Source organism: Primulina tabacum, chromosome 14 (genome assembly GCF_025594145.1).
Source record: "Primulina tabacum isolate GXHZ01 chromosome 14, ASM2559414v2, whole genome shotgun sequence".
In the NCBI taxonomy this organism is placed as follows: Eukaryota; Viridiplantae; Streptophyta; class Magnoliopsida; order Lamiales; family Gesneriaceae; genus Primulina; species Primulina tabacum.
In genome coordinates, this window is record NC_134563.1 from 8,784,402 (window position 1) to 8,801,208 (window position 16,807).

At 37.0% G+C, this 16,807-nt stretch overlaps 2 protein-coding genes across 2 annotated transcripts; one reads left to right on the forward strand and one right to left on the reverse strand.

Moving 5' to 3' along the window:
• The first annotated feature begins 355 nt into the window (after positions 1–355).
• Positions 356–3,116, forward strand: LOC142524714 (uncharacterized). The gene is made up of 2 exons (XM_075628796.1): positions 356–1,203; positions 1,668–3,116. Exons 1-2 carry the CDS (start codon positions 991–993, stop codon positions 2,898–2,900), a joined length of 1,446 nt encoding a protein of 481 aa, XP_075484911.1. The 5' UTR covers positions 356–990; the 3' UTR covers positions 2,901–3,116.
• Positions 3,117–9,857: 6,741 nt separating this feature from the next.
• LOC142523760 (uncharacterized) lies at positions 9,858–10,752 on the reverse strand. The gene is made up of 3 exons (XM_075627493.1): positions 10,615–10,752; positions 10,341–10,539; positions 9,858–10,228 (listed from the first exon to the last, which is right to left on the reverse strand). The coding sequence occupies exons 1-3, from the start codon at positions 10,750–10,752 to the stop codon at positions 9,858–9,860; spliced, it is 708 nt and encodes a 235-aa protein (XP_075483608.1).
• Between the last annotated feature and the right edge of the window lie 6,055 nt (positions 10,753–16,807).

A 16,807-nucleotide genomic window follows, 5' to 3' on the forward strand; every position in this document is an offset into this window, starting at 1 on the left:
TTTAGTAAATTCAATGATTATTATTTAATTGTTTAAAATCAATTAATATAACTTACTAATTTTTATAAATATACGCATAATAAATTTTATTTTAATATTAATTCAAGAAATATGTTACATATAGAAACACAATAGTTTTTTTATGTAATTAAATTTATGTTGTTGAATAAAAAATGTTCTTTAAAATAAAAAATATTGATTTATCAATTAATAAATATATTTTTAAATTAATAAAATTTTCATGATATCAATATTATTTATCATAAGAGGTTTTATTATTCTTGAGAAAATAATTAATTTATATATTTGAGAGATCATCTCTTTTCATTCTCTGTTCTTGACTATGTGGCCTCACATCACCTTCTTTCCCATCCACAAAAAAGGAAAAAGATAGAGAAGAGGAATTCCCTTGTGAAATGAGTTATCTAGATTAGCGTCATTCATTATTAATCAAACGCAATCTTCCTAGATATAAGGAAAATCGATGAACCCCATTTAACAACATTTTCCTGTCTACATATTCAGCTCAGCAAACCTTAATTTCTTCATCGTCTGCCACTGTTCTTCTTATTATCGTAACTACTTCTCTTCTTCTTTTCTCTCTAAACATTGAGAACTGTGCTTCTTAAATCTTCATCTGCAAAACAACCTAGACTTACATCTTCTGCTTTTCTCTGCCCCCTCTCTATACTTCATTTACCACGTTGGCTTTTGCTATAAACACCACCAAGAAGCAGCGTTTCAGCTAGTGTTTTTTTACGTGCAATTTCGTTCTCCACCTCCCGTTTTTTCCTCTCTGTTGAAATCACGCCATTAAAATCCTCATAGCCTTTACTCGGTAGCCTTAGATTTATGTTCAAATGGGATCACTTTGATCTTACGAAAGACGGTTGTTTTGCTGAGCCAAGTTTTATGAGTTTCTCGGATGTTCTGTTTCCTCTGTGATTTTTTACTCAGTTTAAGTTGTTTTTTTCTGGGATTTTGGGAATCATGAAAAAGCTGAAGTGTTTATGCAATTTTTCAAATTTTATTGTTTGCATACTTTGTCTGATTGCATGTTGTAATGGAGAAGATGAGAGTGTGTCAGCTCCAATGAAGACTACAGAACAAGAAGCCCTGTATTCTGTAATTCAAGGTTTTGTTGGCAAATGGTGGAATGGTTCAGACCTTTATCCAGATCCATGTGGATGGACTCCTATCCAGGTACATAACATAACGACCAACTTTTTTTTTTCTTTCATAATTTGAAAATGTTTCTGTTTTCATATAATTTTCAGCCTTCAAGATTCTATATTTTTTCATTCCCTCCAATGATTTTGTCGTTTCTGCATATTGTCATATCCACTCGACACTTTCTCAGATTCTTGTGATTTCCATTGGCTATTTCAAGCTTTATTCTTCATGGTACATCATGTCAAGACTTGTTCAAAACAAATAAATAAATAAATAAGCAAACGCCGCAAGAAACATGAAAAATGAGCAATAATTACCCACGGCACTGAATTTTATTTTTTTCCTCATATTTTTTCACGCTTCTTGACCCTTGCATGCTTTTTTAAGAATTTTACTTTTTTTTATGCATTTTCTGTTTGTAAAGCATTGTGAAGTGACACTAAAATTTAAATTTATTAATAGTGATTTAATTCCTTCTTGTCGTTGTTCCACAGGGTGTTTCTTGTGATCTATTCGATGGATTTTGGTATGTGACTGATTTAAGCATAGGACCTATTCATGACAACTCCCTCATTTGTGACCAAAATGTGCTACAATTCAGCCCACACTTGTTTGCGCTAAGGCACATGAAATCTCTTTCGTTCTTCGGTTGCTTCGTATCTCCGCAACATCGGGAGATTGCAATTCCTGATCAGAATTGGGAAGTTTTTGCAGAGAGCCTAGTGTCACTGGAATTCAGATCGAATCCCGGGCTCACGGGGCGAATTCCGGTTGCTTTTACCGAGCTGAGAAATCTCGAGTCGTTAGTCCTAACGGAAAATGGACTCTCCAGTGAGATTCCGGCTGGTATTGGAAACTTGATCTATTTAAAAAGGTTAAATCTTGCTGGTAACAGACTAAAAGGGAAGATCCCAGATAATTTTGAAGGGCTAAACCGTCTCTTGATTCTTGATTTTAGTAGAAACTCACTTAATGGTCCATTGCCGTTGACTTTCGGAGGGTTGACCTCACTCTTGAAGCTTGACATGAGCAACAATCAATTGGGTGGAGAAATTCCACAAGAGATGGCAAATCTCAAGAATTTGAAGCTTTTAGACCTCAGCAACAACAAATTATCCGGAGAGTTGACCAAATCACTCCAAGAGTTGACTTCTTTGGAGGAATTAGTTCTCTCAAACAATCCCATCGCTGGTAGCCTCGCCAATCTTGAGTGGCGTAATCTGGTGGGATTGGGCGCATTAGACCTATCCAATATGATCCTGACGGGTGGCATCCCGGAGACTCTCGTCAACCTAAAAGGGCTAAGATTTCTTGGACTCAACGATAACAATCTCACTGGAGATATCTCCCCAAATCTTGAAAATTTGCCAAACGTGACTTCAATTTACATGCATGGAAACAACTTGACAGGGGAACTTAGGTTCTCTAAATGGTTCTATGAGAAGATGGGGAGGAGATTTAGTGCATGGGGGAATCCAAATTTGTGTTATCACATCGGATTGGTGCCTCCAAATTATGTCCCCTTTGGAGTAAAATTGTGTCAGCAAGAAGTTACCAAGCTGGAGACACCTCCGGATATGAATATCCCATCCAAGATTGTTGATGGGATTTGGAAGCCTGAGTCTAATCCCATAGTTTCTTTGGGGCTGATATCAAGGCATGTGAGTAGATTTGGTTTTGTGATTGAAGTGTTGGTGGTTTTAATTGGTAATCTTGCGGCCCTTTAAGGGATCACCTCATAAGAGTTAGTCACACAATATTTCCACTTTAGATTAATCCCATCATTTATTCTTTTTTCCTTCAATCTCACAAAATTTGTAGTGTATGATACAATCGTACATGTAAAATTAACCTTTGAAAGAGTTTCCGCTCACTAGTTGAAGCTGTACTTGCCGCATTAATGTATATTTAACTTCCCATGTTTAAATATTTGAAAATTTGTATCTCATATCTTAATATCTCATTATATAAAATACTACATACCTCTCTGTCTTGAAGTTTGGTGGTTCTTTGTTGCATTTCTTCGTTCCTAGTGGAGGGAGGTAGCCATGATATTGAATGCACTGAAAACGAAAGAGAAATGGCAATAAAACTCAGCAGCCTGTGGTTGAGAAAATTCAATCTTCACGAGCCATCTTGTGGATCCATGGGTCCAGTCGATTTTCAAGTACAGATATTCACCCGCAACTACATCCGACCACGCTCCTGAATGAAACACACACAAGCATTCATATATATATATATATATAATATATATATAAAGTTGGGGTAGATATGCAGACAAGTGGTCCTTGCAAGTATTAACATGTTGTGATGATGATGAAAGGGAGATTTGTGGACCATTTGAAGTGAAAAGGCTGTATTTTTTTTTTCAATGGTACACATATTTGTTTTCTGTGGGCACTATGTGTTATTTGGCAGCTCCTGATTTAACCCTTTCGTTTGGGTCTCATCTTTTTATTATTAATCTGGTCAGTCATACATAAATATATATTATCGTCGTTGACGAGGGAAATATATAATATTTTCATTCGTTAATTTTACTGACGGACATAAATTTTCTGTTGTTATTTAATGATTTCTCAAAATGTATGCTTAACTATGCAAGAAAATGCCACAAAAAAGTGTTAGAACAAATTTTCATAATTTATTTAGTTTGTTGATAAATGAACAAAGTTTACCGTCGCGAAAATTACGAGAATCGACCTGCATATATATGGCATCATTAGTTCAAGAAAGATATTCAGATTCTGATTTGATTTAGTCACCCATAAATACAGAATATCTACATTGTATCCTGAGAGAAATTTTTATTATATCCCTGTGACTAAAACGAGAGAGAAACATTTTAAAAGAACGTGAATTGAGAAGAAGCCTTTTCTGTCTGCCTTCATTCCACCAAAACCAAGAATATATACAATCTATCTTTCCAAATACCTCCCCAGAATCACTTCTCAATATTTACTATACTTAGTCACCCAGTATCCCCCCTCAAGTTGGAGCATGAAGGTTTCGAATGCCCAGCTTGCTTAGAAAATGACCGAAATGAAGTTTGCCCATTGCCTTGGTGAAAATGTCAGCTAGTTGCACATGTGTGGACACATGGGATGGAGAAATATTTCCCTTCAAAATCTCGTCTCGGATGAAGTGACAGTCTACTTCAATATGTTTCGTCCGTTCATGAAACACCGGGTTCTTCGCTATGTGCAACGCAGCTTGACTGTCACAATAGAGTCGCATGGAATTGGTGTGTATAACACCAAGATTGGATAAGATTGCCTTTAGCCATTTCAATTCACATGTTGTAGTGGCCATGGATCTATATTCAGCTTCAGCCGATGATCTAGACATCGTATGTTGTTTTTAGTCTTCCAAGATGTTGGGGAATTACCTAGAAGCACAAACCATCCTGTGAGTGATCTCCGAGTCAAAGGGCAGCTAGCCCAGTCTGAATCGCACCAGCCATATAATTGTAAATCACAATCATGGCGCAATAGAATGCCTTGACCTGGATTACCCTTCAAATATCGAACAACTCGGAGCGCAGCTTCCCAGTGTTCTTCCCGTGGTTGTTGCATAAATTGCGAAAGCACATGCACGCTATAGGACAGCTCCGGCCGGATGAAACAAAGATATATGAGGCGACCCACTAGACGACGATACCTTTCTGGGTCATCAAGCAATGTTCCATCAGCCAACATCAACCGATGATTTTGCTCCATAGGAAAGCTAGCAGGCTTTGCTCCCAATAGTCCAGCTTCGGAAACTATATCCAGAGCATATTTACGCTGGTTTAGGTAGATTCCATCAGAGCTCCAAGCAACTTCAACACCTAGGAAGTATTTCAGAACTCCCAAATCTTTCATGTTAAAACAATTATTCGAATAGGTCTTGAACCTTTGTATGGCATCATGATAATTTCCAGATATTATCAAATCATCCACATAAACAAGGACGTTGATTTGTATGTCTCTTTGCTGCAAAGTAAATAGCGAGTAATCAGAATATGATTGTTTGAATCCATACCCTTTTAGAGCTGCAGACAGTTTGGCGAACCAACATCGTGGTGCCTACTTTAGCCCGTAGAGTGATTTCCGAAGCTTGCATACCTTTCATGGACGTTGAACTTCGAAGCCGGAGGCAATTTCATGTACACCTCTTCTTGAAGGTCTCCATGAAGGAAAGCATTGTGGACATCCATTTGATGCAACTCCCATTGCTTTGCCGCTGCTACAGCTAAGAATATTCGCACTGTAACCATTTTGGCCACCGGAGCAAATGTTTCCGTATAGTCAATCCCCTCCATTTGATGATTACCAAGAATTACCAGCCGAGCTTTATGACGCTCTATGGTGCCATCGGAATTGTACTTTATCTTGTATACCCATTTGCAGCCAAGTGCCTTTTTCCCAAATGGCAAATATTCCATCACCCATGTCTCATTATCTTCCAAGGCCTTAATTTCATTCCGCATTGCCTCACACCACCTTTCATCCCTTACTGCTTCAGAGAATGACACGGGCTCATGGTCCGCAGTAATGGCTGCAAGAAAATTCTGATGCTGCACCGAAAATTTATCACAATTCACATAGTGTGCTATAGGGTAATGCGTACCTGAGGCATGCGTTGGAGCTGGTGAAGCGGTGGAGGGGCTCAATTTTTTGATGGTATTAGTGACATAATCGCGTAGACGAACAGACGGCTCTCTCAATCGATGTCCACGACCCAATTGTCCAAGCTGCTCCCCATCAGCTATGTCATTCTTATTTTTTCCAGACACTTGGGCTGCTACCTCTTCATTTTCTTGAGCGCCTTCTCTTTCATTTTTTCCAAGACACCTCCTATCAATGCCTTTATCTGTCCCTTGATCGACTATATCTCGTGTATCGTGTGAAGTATGATCATCACAAGTGCTCCCCACAACTTCAGACTCATCATTTGCTACTGCTTCAGACAAAACACTTCCTTCAACAACCTCTTGAGCAAAAGGAAATTCTGTTTCAAAGAAATCCACATCTCGTGAGACAAAATATTCTTTTGTATCCAGATCGTATAATTTCCATCCTTTTTTTCCATGTGGATATCCGACAAATATGCATCGGCGACTTCTGCTTGAAAATTTGTCCCTTTTCCCTCTTTGGTTGTGTGCGTAACACAAAGACCCGAACACTCTCAAGTGTTCATAGGAAGGCGGTTGTCGATATAAAATTTCGTACGGAGTTTTTTCATTCAAGACTGAAGAAGGGGTCCTGTTTATTAAGAATCCTGCAGCTAATACACATTTTTCCCAAAATTTAATAGGAAGTTGCGCTTGAAATCGCAGTGCTCGTGCTACATTCAAAATGTGTGTTTTCTTTCTACTCTTCCATTTTGTTGTGGTGTTGCGGTACAAGAGGTTTGAAAGATAATACCGTGTTCAAGAAAGTAATTCTTCATGCAAGTAAACTCAGTCCCATTATCATTCCGAACAGTTTTGACTTGCTTATTATATTGTCTTTCCGCCATTGCAAAGAAATTCAGCAAAGTACGTGTCACCTCTTTCTTATCAATCAACAAGAATAGCCATATAGCTCTAGAATAATCATCCACTATTGTCAAAAAATAAGAAGCACCACACGAAGAAGGAATTTTGTAAGGACCCCACATATCACAATGAACAAGTTCAAAGACATCACTTGCTTTATTATCACTCAAAGAAAATTTGTCTCTAGTCTGTTTTGCCCGTTGACATACATCACAAACTTTATTCAACGTCACGCTATTTCTACCATTTCTAACAGAGAGGACTAACTTGGTAATGTCCATATAGGGATGCCCTAACCGCCTGTGCCAACAATCAAGAGAGTTTGTTCCATCGGTCTTTAAAGCCTTCACACATGATGCCTTTCGGAAATGATAGAGCCCATCCCTCCGTTTACCCGCACCAATCAGCATCCTCGAAGTGCGGTCCTAAAAGACACAAATATTTTTAGTGAATTGGGCAATACAATCTGATTCATCTATCAATTGCGACACGGAAATCAAATACAATTTAAATGGGGCACATAAAGAACATTTTTAAGTTTCAAGTTTTCATCAAGTTTCACTGATCCTTCCTTTGTGGCAGCTTCGTACTGTCCATCCAGCAATCCCACAGGGCATCCACACACCCCTCGTAGTTCACTCATATTCTTCAAGCTCCCAGTCATGTGATTGGATGGGCCTGTGTCAATGATCCATGGATTATTTATGTGATTACCTGTCATTTTCTCACTTGTACTTGGTTTATGATTGTTCAGCATCTGAAGAAGGTTCCGCCACTGCTCATTACTCATGTAATGCCCGAGATTTAATTACTGTAATCAGATGTTGATTAATTGACAGAATTGAGGTTATAGGAACTCAAATGAAGAAGCAGGGCATCGTTACATTATAAGCCAAGATGTTGGACCGAACATCTTGCGCCCGAGCGGTAGAAAAGAACCGCCCGAGCCCCAATGTACCATGAGTTTACTTCTTGGACAGAATGTTTGGCGCCCGAGCGGTAGAATATTACCGCCTGAGCGCCAGGAGATGATCAGCTGAGTATCTCGACAGAAACTTCCGCGCCCGAGCGGAAATTTATGACCGCCCGAGCGCCAACCAGAATTGAGGAAAAGTTAACACGTTGCTTAGACATGCAACGTGGGATATTTATATACAGCTACACTTCATTCCTTCAACATAATCGTGAGAAAGAAAACGAGGAAAACGGCTTAGGAGATTTCAAGTTTTCTTAAAGATAAGAATTCTGATTTTACGAAGATCCGTCCGTCTGATTTGAAATCCGAGTACAACACCGTGTTTCTAGCGACGACAGCTTCAACTGGACGTAAGTTTTATTACGTTTTGATACGATTTGAAATTATGACATTGCCAAAATCAGATATGATTGATATATAGTGTTCTTTACATAGTAGACATCGTATAATTGAAATCGGATCGAAGAACTGACTGATTATGCAATTGTTATGAATTTTCAGAGTTGATTTGATTGTGATTAGACCGATATGAAATCAGAATTATGTTGTTATCGATTATGAAGTGTTGGAATTGATATCTAATTTATACTGTATCGCTGGGTATAGTGATATTATTCAGACTTGGATCAGATGAGTTGTTGATTCGTATATACTGATATTGTATTGCCGGTATTGCGAGATTGTACAGATTTGAGATTATAATCCGTTACTATTGAAGATTATGATTTGTAGTAATATCGATTATGAGTTGTGATATTATAGCTGTGATGTTGAGATTGACGGGGTTATCAAGATTGTATTGTTAAGCCGTCGAAACATCAGTAGATTGGTATTGATCAGATTCAGTATTGATTGAGATTGTATCGTTGTATCGTTGATATTGAACAGATTATGTCTTGATTTGCGTATTGATCAGAACAGGCCTTGAATTGAGCTGTATATTTATATTGTTTCTATTCGATATTGTCATTGACAGATTGGGTATGGACAGAGTTGACTTCGAGACTTCGACTTCGTCAGACCGAGAAGAGAAAGGTATAAATTGATGTTGATGCGGGATTGCACAACTCGAGTCCGATTGGCTTAAGTTTCCGAAAATCACATACTTTACTTTATTGCATTGATATTTGCAATTGAATGAAATTGATATATTTGATCTATTGTTTTATGTATTGAGTCATAGGTGGATACGCCTAGGCAGAAATGATTGATCTCGTGACAGGGGTGCCTGATAGTGATGGAATCGTCACGGGCACATTGCACATTGTCACAAGATACTGATTTGGCGAAAGTGCCAAAGTCTGTGACGGATAGGTCAAGACACCGGACGTTTGGTTATATCGAAGTGGATAGAATTGGAGTTTCTTCTATTAATGATGTTCGATATGGAAAGAGCCAAAGTCCGCGAATAAGAACGTGCAACCACCCCGATCGGGAGTGTAGGTGGGTGTATGTTCTTATTCAGATCGGGATCCCTAGATTAGGACGAGTCGAGTCAGAGTCCATGAGTCACTGAGTGTGATTCAGAGTTTGTGTTGATTCATGTGTCGGATTTGGTACATGTTATATTTAGAGTTTATATTGATTTACGCTTCTGATTTGATACATGTTATGAAATATCTATTTCATGCTTTTATATCTGTTTATATGAAATGCATGTATACATGATTTATACTGGGAATGTAATTCTCACCGGAGTTATCCGGTTGTTGTCTTGTTTGTAAGTTATCCGGCTGTTGTCTTGTTTGTAAGTTATCCGGCTGTTGTCTTGTTTGTATGTGTGCTTGACAACAGGTGGGACATGATCAGGATCAGGAAGAGGATGAGAGATTATAGTTAGCGTGGAGATCCGGGCCCAGAAGCAGAATAGGATTCAGCACTGGATGTATAGTCGTTGAACCTAGTTGAGATAGTAACAAGTAATACATGATTTGTACTTTACTCTTGACATGTATATCAGATAGATTACTATTACGTTTCCGCATTTATATTTAAAAGAAAAAAAAAATTTAGTCCAACTTTTCTTAATTGTTATATTTGACATTAATAATGATTAAGACTTGAATTAGCGTCCGGGTCCCCACAACTTAGGACGGCCAAACCTTATTTTTCTGAGTTAGTTTCAATTACTGCCAAAGCACTTACAGTTCCTTCTGTGATCTGAGCAGCATTGGCCCGGACTGTTCAACTTCGTCCACGCCCAGTTCCTGTGCGTTGTTGTTGTTGTTGTCCTCCCCTACCACGTCCACCAGCTCTGCCTTCACCAAGAGGACGGTCACCCCACCATTCTGGGTACCCAATAAGCTGGAAACAACTTGTCGAATCATGGCCTGTTCGGTTGCATTTCGGGCAGATCATTGTATTGTCTTTTGTCTCTCCGCGTCCCTTCAATCTGGTGTTTGTTTGAACAGCGAGTCCAATGACTTCTCCTCGTTCTTCCCTTGCAGGTGTGATAATCTTCATTCTTTCTTCTTGGGCCAAAGCCAAATATCCTTTGTTCAAAGTCGGCAATGGTTCTGTTGCAAGTAGGTTGGATCGAACAGTACCATAACTACCTTCATCCAATCCCATGAGAAATTGGTGTACCTTTTCTTCTTATCGACGCTTCATCCCAGAGAGCTTTCATTTCCCATAGTAAACAACAATGGACAAGCCCGTGTTGTTTACATTCATTCAACTCGGTTTTTATTTGTTGAGTCCGAGGTCTATTTGCAATGTGAAATCGTTCCTCAATATCTTCCCACAGATCCTTCACGTTCTCCATATGCGAGATGGTAGAGCGCAGGTCAGGTTCAATTGTGTTCCGAATCCATGATACTAACATGGACTGAACAGTCCACCAATCTTCTAATTCAGGAGATCCTTCCTGTGGTTTTGAGATGGTCCCGTCCACAAAACCCCATTTTCTTCGAGCTCACAGCGAGGTCCGGATAGATCTCGCCCATTCCTCGTAGTTCTCATCACCTCGCAACTTGACTTGCGTGATGACGTTTCCTGGATTGTAATTTGATGACAAATCATATAGGGAATTTATCTTCTTCCCAGTTTCATTCTTTGGTGGTTTATCAGAATCATCCATAGCAATTTGAGAAGATATATGGCACGAAAAAAAAATCAAAGCTCTGATACCATAAAAAACGTGAATTGAGAAGAAGCCTTTTCTCTCTGCCTTCATTCCACCAAAACCAAGAATATATACAATCTATCTTTCCAAAAACCTCCCCAAATCACTCCTCAATATTTATTGTACTTAGTCACCCAATACATTTCTTAAAAAAAGCGTTATAAAATTGTTTTAGAGTTCATTTATTTAGATTGAAATCTTCTCAACAAAAAGTACTTTTTTGATAATTTAAGCCCAATTTTGACAATTATATTATGTGCTGCCCGATTTTGATAGGATGGAAATGACTAAGCTGAGGTAGCCCATCTCAAGTGACGGTCCTTGCCAAAGATAAGTGGTAAAAAATTCGAGTAACATAATTATATTTTAAATAAAGATTTGGTATTTAAGATTTGGTATATTTAAAATCATGTTGTATACTAGACGTATAATTTATATCATGTAAATGTAGCGTATATATGGTAATTGCTACACATAAGTTACCTATGGACAATAAACTAGCAATAATGCTCAAATATTAAAATTTAGCATCTCTCTTGAAGAAACTATATTTGGTTTTTTTAAGTGATTTTGTAATTTTAGTCCTGTAATTTGTCCTTTTTGTTTTTTTATTGGTGTCCGCTGAAATTGCTTATGTGGTTGATAATGCTGACATGGATTTTTTGACGGAAAATTGCATGTGTCATGATACTGATTTTCCAAATAGATTATAGACTATAAAAACGAAAAATATTCCAAATACAACATAATATTCTAAAAAAATTATGACACAAGCATACAAGTTTTTTCTCTCTCAAAAATTCATGTCAGTGTCCATAAATGCCACTTAAGCAATTTTTCGTATACATGATGAACTCCAGTTAAAAAAGATCAAATTAGAAAACAAAAATGCTAAAAATACAAATTCACTGTTAAGAGGAACAAATGTAGAAAAAGTGCAAATTACATCACAAAAATGTAATTTTCTCATGTTTAAATTAATGATTTTTAACTCATGACGACTCACTTTTATAGAAAAATGATCGACACGTGATATTTGAGTTGTTGTATTATTAAAAATATTTGATTTATACAGTTATCATGAACTCATAGTTTTTGGTAAAACGACAAACGTTTGATCATTTAATTACGACAACCACTAACTTTATATGATTAAAATTATGAATGTGAAATTTCAACATGGCGTAAGGTCATGTGTTAATTGCACGAATGAAGGAAGAATGGCCGGACTCTAAAACCCGCAGGCTGTCAAGGCATAGGACAGCCGCTTAATTAACTGTTTTGTTGTCTCTCAAAACAGTACTTTATTGGATAAAAATAAATTATTAATAAAAATTATTTATTTTAAATAATGTGATTGGATGCGTATTTTCTAGGAGTGATCAAATTTTTATATTAACCGCCCGGACCTCTCGAACCGAATTGCACCGCACCGTTTTTCATAATATTTTATAAAAACCACGATTAAAAATATTAATCATAAACCGCACCGCATACGTGGTTCGGTTATTTTTTTTCCCAAGAACCGCACCAAACCGCACCGTCTAAACCGCTTGTCATAATATTGGGTCTAGAATTATAATAATTTGTAAACAACATATTCAAATAAAGAAGTCATCATTCATTATATCCCAACTCTCTTGAAAATTATTATTTTTACAAATAAAACTTATCTTTTTCTAATTATTCTTCATATTAATATTTTATTAAAGTATTTATTTCTTTTGCTACAATATTTTGTTTGAAGTTTGAAAGTAAAAAAAAGATAAAATAGTGTAAACGTCATTTTTGTTGTGAATGTGTTGTGTTGTTAAATTATTAACTTAGTTTTGAATCTTGATTATTGTTTTATCTATTTTGATCTTTATATGTTTTGAACTATATTTTATATTTGAATACAATATTTTGTTGTTGTTTTCAAATAAATTAGAATATATGTTCTAATATTTTTCATTAAAAAAATCGTAAACCGATTGCAACCGTTTTAAACCGCTCAAACCGTAAGGTTAATTTTTCATATAAAACCGCGATTAATTTTTCATATAAAACCGCCCGCATAGCAATTCGGTTTGAATTTTAAAAAAAAAATCGCAAAACTGCACCGTAATCACCCCTAGTATTTTCTGTGTACTTTACTATGTACTCACTACTCTCTAAAGGGAAAAAAAAAAAACTAATTGCTCAGCATAATAGCCACGTTCTATTTATATATCCTTAGCTTGTTGAAATTGAATGCTATTTTTTTTTCCTCTTTGCAGATCATTTACATATATATCGGCAATAAAATGGACACTTGATCAAAATATTAGAATTGCAGAGATGAGGACGGTAAAAAAAGATGTGTTGACATACAAAAATAGATATACTAAGAAATGAGTATATGTTAGAAATTTGAATAAAAATTATGTCTCATGAATGTAAGAGTGTCTTTTGGCTCTCCATATTCTTGAGTTAGTTGTGGCTCATTATTGTAGAGTGTCTTTTGACTTTCCACATTCTTGAGTTCATTGAAGAGTTTTGGCTCTTCATATTCTTGAGTTAATGAGAAAACTAATTGAGTTTATTAATCTTGCATGACTCTTGGTGTGCATTTTGGGGCTTATAAATAGTGTGTTTATTTACTCATTTCAAACATATGAAAATCTTATCTCTTTCAAATATTCTCTTGCATTTCATATTGCTAGCTTTTGATTTGGCCTCCGTTAAATCTCGTGATAAAGTAAATGTACGTTTTCAGTTCGTCGTAGTAGTGTCTCGTGCTAAGTCACTGCTGGTTGTTCCGTTGTATCCTGGGAAACACACGTCCAAGACGATCCTCGAAGCACATACAGGAGGGGACAAATCTGTTTTAAGGACAATGTACTTCGTACAGGCCTCGGTTTTTTTTACTTTAAGTTTTGCTCTAATGTGTTTTCTTCACCGTTTAGTTCATTGGTTTTTACGAAAGTCACTGTACTTTATCGCTCGTTATATCATGCAACAAACTTAAAACAGATTACTCATTACGTGGTTTGTTTCCGATATGGCTACTGAAACAAACGGGTTGAGGAAAATGGTTCTGTTGTCCCTCATGCCACTGTGACGCCTCAATTTGCCCCACGTGCTGCTGCTGTTGTTGTGCCGGCTACTCACGGCGAAAAACCTTAGAAGTTCACTGGTGTGGACTTCAAAAGGTGGAATCAGAAGATGTTCTACTTGACGATGCTGAACCTGGCCAGATTCCTGTCTAAGGATGCTCCTAAACTCAAAGAGGGTGAGGGAAATGTTTAATCTGTTATTGCAGTGGAGGCATGGAATCATTCTGATTTCTTATGCCAAAATTATGTACTAAATGGATTGGACGATTCGCTCTACAACGTGTTTTACGAAAAGAAAACAGCTAAAGAGCTATGGGAATCCCTTCACAGAAAGTACAAAACCGAGGATGTCGGGGCCAGAAGTTTCTTGTTGGTCGCTTTCTGGACTTTAAAATGGTGGATTCAAAGTTGGTTATCAGCCAAGTTCAAGACCTCCAAGTGATTCTTCACGAGATTCACGATGAGGGGATGACTTTGAGAAAATTATTCCAAGTGGCTGATATTGTTGAAAAGCTACCATCAGCTTGGAAGGATTTCAAAATTATTTGAAGCACAAACGCAAGTAGATGAATGTTGAAGAGCTCATTGTTCGACTTCGCATCGAGGAAGACAACAAGAGTTCGGAAAGACGATTGTTTCTCATGTTGTTGCTAAGGCAAATGCTGTCGATCATGGTCAAAGCTCGAACAAGAAAACCTTTTCCACCTCCAACAAAAGGTTGAACATGGGACCCAAGGGAGGCATTTCGAAGAAAATGTTTTCTGAAAAATGCTACAATTGTGATGGTATGGGTCACAAGGCCTCTGAATATAAGAAGCCGAAGAGAAACCTAGAGGCAAATGTGGTGGAGAACATTTCTCAGGAGGTTTCGAACATGAATCTTTGTGTTGTAATATCAGAAGTTAATCTGGTGGGTTCGAACTCAAGGGCGTGGTGGATCGACACTGGTGCCACTCGCCATGTTTGCTCGGACAAGGAGATGTTTGCTACTCTTGAGGAATCTGTGAATGGGGAAAAGCTATTCATGGAAAATTCCGCTACTTCTGAGATCAATGGTCAATGAAAAGTTGTTCTAAAGATGACATCTGGAAAAGAACTGACTCTGAACAATGTGCTGTATGTACCTGACATCCACAAGAACTTGGTGTCCGGGTCGCCTCTTAACAAGCATGGTTCCCGCATTGTCTTTGAGTCAGATAAGGTTGTTTTGTCGAAAAGTGTAATGTTTGTAGGCAAAGGTTATGTTTGTAATGGATTATTCAAACTCAATGTAATGGCTATTAATACTGTGATTAATAAAGTTAATACATTTGCTTACTTGCTTGAATATTCTTGTTTGTGGCATGGTAGACTTGGACACGTTAATTACGATACAATTCGAAAACTAATTAACATGAAAAGCATTCTTGCATTTCAAATTGATAAACAACACAAATGCGAAACTTGTGTTGAGGCAAAACTAACAAGATCATCTTTTCGAACAATTGAAAGAACTAGTGAACCACTTGATCTTATTCACAGTGATATATGTGATCTAAAAAGTGTGTAAACTCGTGGTGGAAATTAATACTTCATTATTTTTGTTGACGATAACATAAAATTTTGTTATGTGTATCTCCTTATAAGTAAAGATGAAGCAATTGAAAATTTTGTCCAATAGAGTGAAGTTGAAAACCAACTTAGCAAGAAAATTAAGGTGTTAAGAAGTGATCGTGGAGGTGAATATGAATCACTATTTGCTAAATTTTGTGCTCAACACGGTATCAAACATGAAAGAACTGCACCTTATTCTCCTCAGCAAAATGGCATTGCAGAGAGAAAGAATCGCACCTTGAAAGAAATGAAATGTGTTATGATTAAGTTCTGGTTTACCACAAAACATGTGGGAGGAAACTATTCTAACAGCAAATTATTTTTTAAATAAGGTGCCCCAGAAAAATCAAGATAAAAGTCCATACAAGTTGTGGAAAGGTCGAAGTCCTTCCTACCAATACTTGCGAGTGTGGGGGTGTCTTGCCAAGGTAGCAGTACCCACTCCAAAGAAAGTAAAGATAGAACCAAAAACTGTTGATTGCATTTTCATTAGATATGCTCAAAGTAGTAGCACGTATCATTTTCTTGTAAATGAATCTCAAATATCTGATATTCACAATAATACGATAATGGAATCAAGAAATGCTTCGTTCTTTTAACACATGTTTCCATGAAAATTTAAGGAAGAACCAAGTTCATCCAAAAGACTATATGAGACAATAGATAAATAACAAGAGCTTGATCAAGATATTGAACCTAGGCGTAGTAAGAGAGCTAGGACTAAGAAATCCTTTGGTCCGGATTTCATCATTTTCATGATGGAAAGTGAACCTCAAAGCTTCAAGGAAGCAATGAGCTCATCTGAGGGACCTCTATGGAAAGAGGCTATCAATTCCGAAATGGAATCCATTTAACAAAACCATACGTGGGAATTAGTAAATCTTCCTTCGAGAAACAAACCACTAGGCTGTAAATGGGTTTTCAAAAGGAAAATGAAATCAGATAGAACCATAGATAAGTATAAAGCCAGATTGGTAATTAAAGTTTACCATCAACGTGAAGGGCTTGATTACTTTGACACATATTCACATGTATCGAGAATAACCTTTATTCGTGTGATACTTGCAATTGCCGCCTTGCGGAATCTTGAAGTACACCAAATGGACGTAAAGACAGCTTTTTTAAATGGAGATTTAGAAGAAAAAAATTTACATGGAACAACCTGAGGGATTTTCTGCGACTAGCAAGAAAATAAGGTTTGTAAACTGGTGAAGTCTCTGTATGGCTTAAAACAAGCACCAAAGCAATGACACGAAAAATTTGATAAAGCCATGATGGAAAGTGGATTTAAATTTAGTGAATGTGACAAATGTATATACATAAAAAACACTGAAAATGGA